At 47.2% G+C, this 11,996-nt stretch overlaps 1 protein-coding gene across 1 annotated transcript in view; it reads left to right on the forward strand.

Moving 5' to 3' along the window:
- The window catches only part of LOC104526893 (pre-B-cell leukemia transcription factor 1), a gene marked incomplete at both ends in the record, with an annotated part of 16,450 nt that extends 5,550 nt beyond the window's left edge, over positions 1 to 10,900 (forward strand). The window contains 2 exons of the mRNA XM_010170470.1: positions 2,652 to 2,811; positions 10,788 to 10,900. Coding sequence (XP_010168772.1) covers positions 2,652 to 2,811; positions 10,788 to 10,900 — 273 coding nt within the window. The remainder of the gene's footprint in view (positions 1 to 2,651; positions 2,812 to 10,787) is intronic.
- Positions 10,901 to 11,996: the final 1,096 nt, after the last annotated feature.

The raw sequence follows: 11,996 nt of genomic DNA on the forward strand, positions 1-11,996 counted from the left end.
ACAACTCCAATTGCATCCCCTGGGCTAGAAGATTCTGCCCAGTTACCTACAGGAGACAGCACATATTGGCTTAAGTAAAACTACAGCTGTCCTGACACTTCCCCTCTCACTTTTAATTCATCTGTTCACACTTACAACTTCTCCCTCGCAAAGAGAAAATGCCCAGGAGAAATGCTGCACTTAGGATATTTTTTAACCATGCTGTATCAAGGCTGCATTGTGCTTGTCTCCAGGATCTCCCTCCCTTCTTTGTCCAAAGCAGGTAAAAACAAACACACATCCAAGTCTCTTTTTTTGCTGAGACCAAGTGGGAACATGGGACAGCATGAATCTGTGCAAGTCATGAGCAGAGTTTATCTAACTCAAGGGCTGACTGGGGCCGGCAGGTGCTTTGCTTCACAAGTTTTAAGTTGAAAATGGATTGTAGTGGCCATTTATCTTGACTTCCTTCCCTGTGGCCCTCAGAGTTCACCCTCCAGCTCCAGCAATTTGAATCCAGAAGAGCTGTTGTAGAGGGGTAGCCAAGTGGGAAGATCATGAAGGAGCACATTGTCATGAAGGAGAAAACTGGACCCAGAAGTGGAAATGGAGCTCCTCACAAACAGCTCGTGCTTCTGGTACCATTTAAATATTCACTCCCAGACCTGGGTTGGGTGCTGATCTGGGTTCCTGCCTTTTGCCTCCCCGGAGTCTCTGCAGGTTGCATTTTCTTTTTCTGCTCTGCAGCAGTGTAGGATTGGATACGTGCAGTTCAGTAGCAGGTGAATTGGTGGATGAAGCAGCTACTGTGTAGAAGCTGCTGAATGCTCTAGGAGGACTGCAGATAGAAAGCATCATAGGAATAAAAGAATACAGGCTTCAGTTATTAACCCCCAAGCCAAAGCAATTTCCCTAAGATGAGGAAAAAATTATGAGCTTCCCAGGATGAACTTCCAGTATTGTCTTCTGTGTCTTGGGCACTGATGTAGTTGTTCACTGGCAAGCAAAGGGAGGATGCCCTTGGAATCCCATCAAAGAGTTTGATCTGCTAGCTCAAAATTGCAGCTCCAAGCAATCCTAGAAGTGTTGGAGCTGTTCTGGGAGAGTTGCAGTATCCTCCGGCGTTTACCCATCCTCTTCATCCTGATGAGCTTTCTCAAACAAGGTCAGTAGCAGCTGGAAGTTAGTTGTCTTCTTCTCAGAGACCTGCACATAGGAAGACATTCCCTTGATTCACTGTGTTCAGTGTTGTCAAAGAAGAAGCTGAGAGCTGCTTGCCAAACTCTAGGCTGAATATTTCTTATGTCTTCTCTGAAATTGTTTGCTATAACATAGTGCCCACAAGTGAAGAAGTTTCTCATTAGCAGGGTACTGAGTGGGATTTTGTGAACACCGAGTTCATGGTGCTACCCTGACATTTTCCCTGGAGAAGCAGCTCTGGCTGGATATCACAGCCTGATTCCACAGACTTCAGAGTTTCCTATTGCTGTGCTGAACCTCTGACATGAAAACCTTGGGGTACTTATCTAAACACCTGGCAGGTTGTCCAAGCAACGTTTCTTTCATGCATTCATACTCCTGATCCCAGGATATCACCCTGACAGCCTGTGAGGATCACCTGCTTGGACCTGTCTACACTCTTTGTCTCTGTCTACACTGCTGGAGACTGTCCTCGGGAGCCCCAGACGCTTGAGGCCCCAGAGGAAGTCAGGATAAAGGAGGAGTTTGTCTTGGTTGGTGAGGACTGGGTTAGGGATCAGTTAAGCAATCTGGACATCCATAAATCCATTGGTCCTGATGGAGTGCACCCAAGACTTCTGAAGAAGTTCAGCCTGCTTCTTTAAAAATTTTTTTTTTTTTTAAATAAATCCACTAGCCTCATTCATCACACTTCTAGGCACTTAGACACATCAGACCCATAGTGGTCTCTGGGCAAACACAACAGAACTCCTCCTCTCCCTTTCCAAAGGACACACTTGTTCCCTAGGACCAAACTTAGGTCTTACAATGAGCCCTGTGCTGCCTCTCCAGCCTTCCCCTGAAGCTCCCGGTTTATGTCGTGGCTCATGCTTAACCACACAAAGCTGAGTTCAGCTGGATGAAGAGCATCCAGTTCTGACCTAACCAGAGCTTCAGTGATATCAAGGCAATTTGGTTTATCAGCCAGGTAAATTCCTTGGATATTTTCCCTGAAAGCCACACTGGCTTCTCCAAAGGGAGGAGAAGGGACATCTGGGAATCAGGGCATTTGTCCCTGTCAAAGGGACACCGAGGAGGAGGCGAATAAATAAGAAGTTCCAAGATGGCACCTAGTCATTTTCAGATTGTGCTATTTCAGAGTCGTTTGATTTTCTCAGTCTTTTTTAAACCCATCTGATATTTCTGTGGGGTGGGTCTAGCAGTTCCTGTGGAGCGTCGCCTTAGTGGACATCCCATCCATGGAGGAACCAGACACATACACACAAACCCGGCCCTCCCAAGGGGGTCCCACCACCTTTCCTGGGCTTGATGGGGCATGCACAGGTAGAAGGTGCTTCCTTCCATGGTTAGGAAAATGGGGGGAGAAAAAAGAATATGCAGTGCTTAACTTGAACTAATCCACCTTCCTCACCCAGGTGCACTCGCCAGAGCTGAAACGTTAACGTCTTTGTCTTCTCTTAAACTCGCTCTAGGTATCAAACTGGTTTGGAAATAAGAGAATCCGGTACAAGAAGAACATAGGTAAATTTCAAGAGGAAGCCAATATTTATGCTGCCAAAACGGCTGTCACGGCTACCAATGTGTCAGCCCATGGAAGCCAGGCTAACTCACCCTCAACTCCCAATTCAGCTGGTTAGTTTTTGGTTTTTTTTTTATTTTGGGTCATTAATGTTCGGTTTTTTGTTTGTTTCCTTTCCTCCCTCTAATCTCTCTCTTGTTTTCTCCTTTTGATTATTTCCTTTTTTTATTTTCTGGTTTTGATTGGCTCAGTTTTATGGTCTTAAAAAAAGAGAGATGGGTTTGGTTTTAGGGGTTGATTTGTGGAGGGAAAAACTTTATTTTCTTTTCCCCCCTCCCCATTTTCTCTTTTCTTTTCTTTTTTTTTTTCTCTTCCCTTTCCCTGTTCTGTTTTTTGTTGGAAAAACGATGTGATCAGACCTTGTGACTGATGGTGCTGTGTTAATGGGTTATATGCATGGATGGTAAACACACAATCAGAAAAATGATCTGAAAAAAGAATGCTGGGATTGCTTGCACTTTGTGGGGAGAAAAAAAAAATTGAAGAAAAGTCTTTGCATAATGATTCTGTTTCACTGGGGCTGAAAGCATGAGTGTGGCCCTAATGGATACAACCCAGCATTTCTAGGATGTCCTACCTCATGCCATTTTGGGGGGTTGCTTTGGGTGGATTTTTATCCTTTGATTTTCTTTCTGTTGTGGTTACCTTTGACTGCTGACATGACAGTGTCTGGATCACCTGCAAGAGTGTGCCCTGTGTGAATTTTATTTTCCCTTTGTGTCAGCGTGATCCAGGGAAATCCATGGGTTGTTCCCTTCCCTTTCCCCCTTTCCTGCCCATTTGCTGTGGTTTCCATTTGTGTGTTTTGAGGGTCAAAGGCACAGAGCACTTTGCCCAGATTTCAACTCCTCTGCTAGAGAATGATGCTTAGTTCATGCGTGTTCATGTACGACCGACCCAAAAATGATCCCGGGCTGTGGTCAGCTGGTTGTGCTCTGCTCCCAGGAGCAATGGAAAATTGGGATTTGTTTAAAAAGAACCAAACCTGAATTTTATGGGTGCCATCTACTTCCTTATCCATGCAAATATCTGTGTGCCTGTTTTCTTTTTAGGGGTGGGAGGGAGAGTGGGAATGTGCCTCTCTTGTGCCTTTGAGCTCGGTGTCTGCTCATGGTTCCCTTTCACCGGGATGTGAAACTTGCTGTTATCAGGTAGGCTAAGAGGAAGGAAACAGTGGGGTTGCAAAGAGCAGCAGGAGAAGCTGGATGTTAAGTAGACCACCAGTGGTACACCATGCAAATGCTGGTTGCTATCAGGACATGCTTCTAGAGTGAGCGCAACCCTGCCTGTGACAGGTATCAGAGGAATCACACTCCAGAAGCACCCTCAGATCTGGAGGATTTGAGTGGAAGGTAAAGAGCCAGGGGTCAAACAAGGGGAGAAACCAGTAGTGTGGGTCTCTGGCTGATCTCCCAAACCACCTCCCCAGCAGGAAGGCAAAGTCAGTCCGTTACCCAGGAGCTAACGTGGTAAGCAGTGGTCAATCACTGTGCTGGGGAGCTTGTCCACACCTCACAGGGACTTATGGATGGCTTGCACAGAAGCAAGTGGCAGAAGGCTTATTCAGTTGGGCAGTGGAGAGAAGTCCCTACACAGAACCTCTTGATTTCCAGGGGATTTGTTACTTGCCAAGGCTCTGCCCCTAGAGCAACCTAGAGCAGAGATGTTGCAGCTTTTGGTTGCAGGTCAGGAATACTACTGGGAGGCATCTCTCCCACCTCCTCCTCGCCCAGGGCTGCCTGTGAACAAGCTGTGCAACCTGCTCTGGCTCGGCTGAGGTGCTCTGAGGACTCAGGTGGATGCAGCAGAGTTCTGCAGGGACAGATGGTTTGCAGGAATTTTGTTTGATTCTTTATTTTTTTCCCTTCTATTGTTCTAACTGCTGAAGATTTAGCTGCAGTTTTTAAAATGTCATCCTTTCCAACAGCTCACTCAAAATACCTGGTCAAGGAGAGTTTCTTGACATTAAAAACCCTGGTGTAGAAAAGGCTGGAGGCTAGAGAGCAGAATTGCCTGGGTTGAGGGAGATACTGTCTGTGAGGCTGCCCTGGAGTCCACATCAGCTTGGACTTAAGAGACAGCTTTCCTTCTTTTCCTCTTTCTTCAAACTGGAGTCAGAGCCAAAGGGATGGAATAGCAAGGGAAGAGCTTCAGATTGTTTAAACGGGTTTTCCCCAGTGCCTGCCCAGTTAAACAGTGCTCCATTGCAGGGCTGCTTCTTCGCCTTCCCACCGGCAGTAACACAGCTGTTTCAAAGATAAATTGGCCGGTACCCTGCAGTAAACAGCTGAGATAATCCCTGGATAACACTGTGCTTTCAAGGAAGGACAAACAGTCTTGTTATTAACGTGCAAGACTTGAGCTCCTGGGTCCTCTTTCTGACTCACTTGTCTGCACTCCAGAAACATTGACCTCTTTCCACGTGCCTAACGTGGCAGCAGTGCTGAAGCAGCATGTCAGTGCAAGGGGAGCTCACAGGCTATGGAGATCCTTCTGGTAGAAGCAAAGTGTTTCTAACCTGGCCAAGGTCCCACCACCCTACCTGCACGCTGCAGCAGTGGTAGAGCAGCAGGGGAGCCCCGTTGTCAACACCACAGTAGTCTCTGGGTCAGCTTGCAGAGATAGTGGATTTGGATGTCCTTGTACTCCTCTCCTGAGAAGACAACTGTGAGGGCTTCAAGATTTTCTCTCCAACAGTGGCATCACAGGTTAAGATCTCCCCAGCTGAGCCATGTGGATGTAACAGCTCAGTCAAGCATCCCCGCATTGTCACATTAAGGGGCAAAGGCCTATGTCCTGAGGACATCTGAAGTTGGATGACCTCCCCTGCTTCAGGTTGTCCTGGAGGTGCTAGCAGCAAGGAGCCCACCTGTACATGCTAGGTCTGAAATACCTGTCTGTGAAAGGTTTGGAGGATGGTGTCCAGGGCCATGAGCCATCTGGATGTGATGAATTGCCCTGGGTGGAACGTCAAAGTGGATGAAGAGGTGAAGAACTGAGATGGATGATGTCTTTTCTACCATGGACTTTTTTCTGGTTTTAGATCATTGGCTGAGACTTCAGTGAGGAAAGAACCTGAACAAAGGATAGATTTGCAGGGAATTTTTAGGACCTTCTGGTTTAAATACCTTGTAGGGCATGTGGGAAGAAAGAGAGTAGGTCATGAGAAAGAAGTGACCAGCAATGTGGTCCCTCAAGGGCCATGATGCTGGAAGAGGAGGTGGAACTGGATGCGATGGGACCTGGGACAGGAGGTAAATTCATTTCTGCGGTGGCTATGCAGGCCCATCTGTTCTCTGCAGAGATGCCCATGTTACTGGAGATCAGTGAATGGCTACAGTCAGTCAGAGAGATTGGCCACACATTGACAAGGGCAAGGATTGCATCTGTCTAACCATCTGGCACGTTCAAAGCAGGGTCCCCCATCCTCAGTCACCCAGGCCTGAATGTCAAACACCTTTTCATCCTGAATACACACAGTTGGGCTTTATCAGCCAGATGTTCAAATAAGCTGAGATGTCTGGCTCATTTGGGCTAACAACTCCCCATCCTCACTTTGATTGCCTGGACAACCTCAGCACAAAAACCACATGGCAAATGAAAGCTATTTTATGTGGACAGAACCTTTTGCCAACCAGAGTCCTCAAGGGCCACACACAGGTGATGACATCCAGTGAAATCTTCCATGCAGAGCAGCCAGTATGGTCCTGAGCTGTTTTTTTTTCCTGCTCACCCTTTTGTTTTGTAAAAAATCATCTTGCTGAGGCACTGATGGAGGAGATTGTGCTGTCTGGAAATGTACTTCATCAGGCACAGGCCTGATTGCTGTATCTTCTCTGCCTTCCTCCACTTGTGGCAATGACTTGTCCAGAGCGCAGTGCTGGAGAGGATCCTGCTTCAGCAGAGAGGCTGTTCTGATCCTGGTCTCACTTTCTTGAGTGTTGGTTGGCAAATGGAAAAGAACAAATGTCCTGCTGGGCCATCCCAGGCTTTTAGACCTGCTATCAAACTTGGTGGCTTTATCCAGCTGAGGAGCTACATAGCCCATCAGGTTCTTCCCTCATCCATGGCCATGCTAGAAACACAAGGGAAAGTTACAGGGAGCATAAATCCTGTGCTCTCAATGTCTATATGTCATTGCTGTTGACTTCAACTAGGAGTCTTATACACAGGACCAAAGCTGACTTCAGTGGTTCAGTGTGCTGGATCTCATTGGTGGTAGGTGCTATGAAGCAGCAGGTGAGGATGGCTTGATTTCATCTCCAATGAACACCATTATCATGTTTGTTGATTCTTGATGCCATTTGAATTGTTGAATACTTTAGAGAAAAGGATTTGTTAGAGGTCCTGGAAAAATTGAGATGGAAGTGAAGACTGTCAAAACAGTAGTTATTAGAGAAGCTAGAGAATAAGCACACTGAAGAGCTGGAGAAATGATGCAAGAGATACCAGCAGTCAAACTTGTGAGAATTTTTGAATTGAAGGCAGACTTGAGGTAGGTTTTGCTCATCAGAAATGTTAGGGGTGGAAGAGATCTCTTTGTGGGCATTGTTTTGATGCAGGCTTTCACCCAGCAGTAAGATCTGCATACCATAGCTTGTTTGGGCTTTTCCACTGCTCTTTCCAAAGCTGCTGGTGCCCTGATGGAAACTCAGCCCAAAGGCTTAGTGCTTGATAGGTCTTGGGTTTGATAAGATGTCTGGATGCTGAAGATGAACCCCTGTTTCACACTGCTACAAGTCATGAAAAGTGTTGGTTTTTCTGGTGTTGTGGGGTTTTTTTGTTTATACACAATGACATCAGGGGACTTCCATGCCAAGATAAGAGCCCTTCCCTCCTGGATTCACAAGCTCCAAGTTGTTATCTCTCAGTTCTTGAGGAGCCTCAGATCAAATTATTACCACCGAAAACCTTTGGTGTGTTCACAATGGAGCCTTTCAGAGGAACAGAGGAGGTTTATGATGGAGCCTTCTCTGGTGGAAGGATTTGCCTTATATTCCTAGATCACAGAATCACAGAATGTTGGGGATTGGAAGGGACCTCGAAAGATCATCCAGTCCAATCCCACTGCCGGAGCAGGAACCTAAATGAGATCACACAGGAAGGGGTCCAGGCGGGTCTTGAATGTCTCCAGAGAAGGAGACTCCACTCCCTCCCTGGGCAGCCTGTTCCAGTGCTCTGTCACCCTCACTGTAAAGTAGTTTTTTCTCAAGTTTAAGCGGAACCTCCTGTGTTCCAGCTCACACCCATTGTCCCTTGTCCTACCATTGGGCATCACTGAGAAGAACAAGATCTTGTCTCCATGGAGGATACCAGAATCTTAATTTTCAGGGCTCTTCACATTCCTGCCCCTTCTCTCACCCCAGTGCATCAGCCCCTCTTAGCCATGTCTCTGAGACTTTGGGCCATCCTGATTTTCATACATGGCTGGTACGTAGACAGCGGGGCGCTGAAGCAAAGGGCTCTCTGTAATTACGCCTCTGATACAAATGCATCCATACATGCGGGGCCATTGGTATGCGCATATTTATCTTGGTATCCACAACAGCGGCAAGACATATTTACCGTTTAGATATGCACATATATTGTAAAAATACCCTGTGCCAATAGCAGTGTATATCTTGTAAGTGACATCTCCAGTGCTCCTCATGATTTCCAAGACACCGGCACTCTTCAGATCTAGAGTTTGTGGCTGTTTGTTTATTTTTATTTCCTCCCTCACAGTCTCAGTTTTACGGCCAGGTTTGTTAAGTTTCAATAAAATATCGGTTAAGTTTATGGCATTTTTATTTGTTATTATTGTTATCATTTTCTTCTGGTACGGGGAGGTGGGATGAAATGTTGCTCTACTAGGGGCAGAGCAGTAGTGGTGTCCTGTCAGGTGCTCAGGGATTCCCAAGTCCTCTTCCCAGCTCTGCCACTGATGATTTGTGTGATCTCAAAGGTTTCTGCTCACCTTAAGAGAACGGGAGAATATTCTCTGCCTTTTCTGAGCAGTAGCTGCAAAGTCCTTTGGTTCCCAGCTGCTACAGGAGTACGAAGCCCTGTTACTAACCTGTCCTTTTATGCTGCTGGTCAAAGCGATCGTTTAGAAAACCCAGTAGGAAGCACCTTTGTGTGTGTGAAAAGTGCCCATCTTCATGTTTAAAGTTGAGCAGCGTCAGGGTGGGCTGTCCCCAGTCTGCCAGTTCATTTCTGTAGGTTTTTTGCCTTTAAAATAGCAAATAACCTGAGAGGTCGGGAAGTGACAGGAGCCCTTTGCCAGCTGAGCAGAGGAGGTGATGGCTACAGCTGCCTTCTGACTAGTCCTGGTTGTTTTACGCAGCGCAGCGCTGTGGGATTGCTCTCTGGAACAGGTTGGGCAGGGTTGACAGTCAACGCAGACAATGAGCTATTCCTGGCTCTGCTCTTTTCAGACACCGGTGGGAGGGTCCTGATCCAAGACTCACTGTGATCAAGATGAGTCTCCTGACTGTCTTGGGCGTTGTATCTAGGAGTGATGTTTCTGCTTTCCTTCAGTTCTGAGAATTGCCAGCACCTGACAAAAGAACCAGTTGCAGAGAGCTACAGAGAGTTTAGTGAACATGAAGTCTGCAGCATAGACCTCCCACCTGCTCCTTGATCTTTCTGAAGGTGGCTTCCTTCAGAGGATCCTTCTTGGATCTGGGGTCTGTCCAGAGTGTTTCTTCCCTCTCCAGCAGAGTGAGGGAGATTGCCAGGCGTTTCTCAGAGCGTACGCATGAGCTATAGTTGGGCAACTCCACCAGGACTGTGGTTGCCAGTCTTCCAAGTTGGAAGTGGCAGTGGAGATGATGAGAGTGTATTTGGGGTTGGAGCTGAAAGCGTAGCTGACCTGGGCCCCTGAAGTCTCTCCTTTCCAAGGCTAACGTCATGTATATAACCAAACCTTGCACGTTGAGCTGTCTCACACTTAACGCGCTGATCTGCACGACAAGTTCTGAAATAATCCCATAAAGCCTTTTTATTTATTTTTAACCCCCTTCCTTCCTCTCCCGCCTTCCAGTTACATGATGGGTTTGTTTCTCCCGGTCAGTAGTTGAGGAGGTGCTCAGATATTTTGAAGCTGGCAGCAGAAAGCTTTGTTACTGCACAGGCGGGATTTCTTTAATTTTATTTTATTTTATTTTTATTTTTTCCTGATCCCACCCAGTTGTCTTCATCGTTACCATTTTTTAGTGTAACATTGGCGACTGGTGCATGCGGTGGGGAATTTGCTTCTCCTGAGGCAGCTGGCCCTCTCAGAAGGGCTGTGACACCCTTGCGTTGTCTCATGGCCCATAAGACACTTGCCAACTGGATGGGTACTGGGATTCTAGCCCAGGTGCCTTCACTTTTTTCCAAGCCTTTGCTCCTGGTGCGCTGCCATTCCCACCAGTGATGGATTCCTGATGTCCTGAAGGCAAACCCCACACACTGCTCCCTTGTAGAGCTCCTGATGGCTCAGTGGGAGCTCCAGCTGTGGAACTGGATGGTGTCTGGATGTGCTCACCCTGCAGAGAGCAGCCCAGGACAGACTTACCCACCCTGATCTGAGCTTCTTGGAAACAGCAGTGGTGTGGGCCGAGGCTTCCGCTCTTGTTAGCAAGGCTTGTTTGGGTAATTCTGTTCTCCAGTGCACTCTGCTGGGTGGACACCTCCAACAGCCAAGATTTTCAAAGCTGCCTGAAGGATTTTGATGTCCTGAAATGAAGGAAAAAATTTGAGTCCTCCAGGCTGGCTTTTGTTTGTCTTGGTCGAGAGCATGAAGAATCCTTCCTCCAGCTGAGGAGCTGTTGAATAATGTTCTTGGCATTGAGCTGTAACAACGTGTGGCTTTGAATAACCTCAAGAGTGCATCTTTTTTTTTTCTTTTTTTTTTTTTTGCTTGCTCTGTTCTTCATACTACTAACCTGACTGTGTGTTTTGTTTTTGTGGTTGCTTTGCATGTTGTTCCTTCCTCTTGGCTGAGAGTCATGGGGTGGATCTTTTTCCTTTCTGTGATTCAGGTGCCTCTCTCTTTCCTTTCCAGGTTCTTCCAGTTCTTTTAACATGTCAAACTCTGGAGATTTGTTCATGAGCGTGCAGTCTCTCAATGGGGATTCTTACCAAGGGGCCCAGGTTGGAGCCAACGTGCAGTCACAGGTAGGGACCCATCCGATGTACTGCCAGTGAATGCATTAGTGTTGGAGGAGCCTTTGATTGTATTGGCACTTCTCCCTCCCGTCCGAAAAGAACAAATCTCAACCAGCACAAACGAACCAACCAACACTTTAAAAAGGCAAACCAAACTGAAAAAAAACAACCAACCAAAAAAAGCAACAGTAACAACCACCAAAAAAAATCAATCCAAAAGAAACCAAAACCAAACACCCAACCAAACCAACAACCATGGTCTTGAGGAGACTTGCCCACACTTTGTGAATGCATTTGGCTCTGGCTTGATAGTCGTACTAGGAGGAGAGGAGGTTCAGGAGAACAGGCACGAACTCAAACGAAAGCAGCTGAGGTTTAGGTTCTGCTTGCTTTTTTTATTCCAAGGGAAGGGGCCAGATGTTTGGACTGGTGTCTCGTTTTACAAGGCTTCCACTTACTCCTTTGATGCCAAACCAGGTGTCTACTGAAATGCAAGAAATGCTCAAATACACAGCTAGATTTTAAAGTTTTTTTAATTAAAAGCCTCCCTTAACCACCTCCCCAAAGCACAGACACTCACACCACCTACGTACACACCAGCAAGACAGAGCGAGGGAGCTCTGAGCAGTGTTACTGAAACGTCCACCCATGCTTTGGGCAAAAAGAAAGACTTTAAAATAGCCAGGAACTCATTCAGATCTCCCACCTCCCATCCAATCTCCAGATGTGCCACGAGTCCAGTCTCTGGTGTCTAAGGCTCTGTGATGTGTTGAGAGACGACAGCCACTCTGACACTTCTGCATTGGGCAAGGAGAGCTCTCTAAAGCCGAGGTGGCTCCCCTTGCAGTGCTGGGCGCAGAGCAAGCGTGCCGTCCGTGGGTGACGAGATGTGCTCGCCACGTGTACCACTGCTGGGGCTGGGCTGGGGGAGTGGAGTGGAGGGAGAGGAACGGGGCACCCGGAGGAGAGCTGCTGGTGGTAGGTATATTCCCTTTCTGGGCCCTGCGAAATGAAGGCGCTGGACCAACTCCGAGGATCTCCTTCCACCAACGTGAGCTTCCCAGTGCTTGGGGCTGAAGGGTGGAAGGGGATATGGGTAGGAACA

This window comes from Antrostomus carolinensis, unplaced genomic scaffold, assembly GCF_000700745.2.
Source record: "Antrostomus carolinensis isolate BGI_N321 unplaced genomic scaffold, ASM70074v2 scaffold30216, whole genome shotgun sequence".
In the NCBI taxonomy this organism is placed as follows: domain Eukaryota; kingdom Metazoa; phylum Chordata; class Aves; order Caprimulgiformes; family Caprimulgidae; genus Antrostomus; species Antrostomus carolinensis.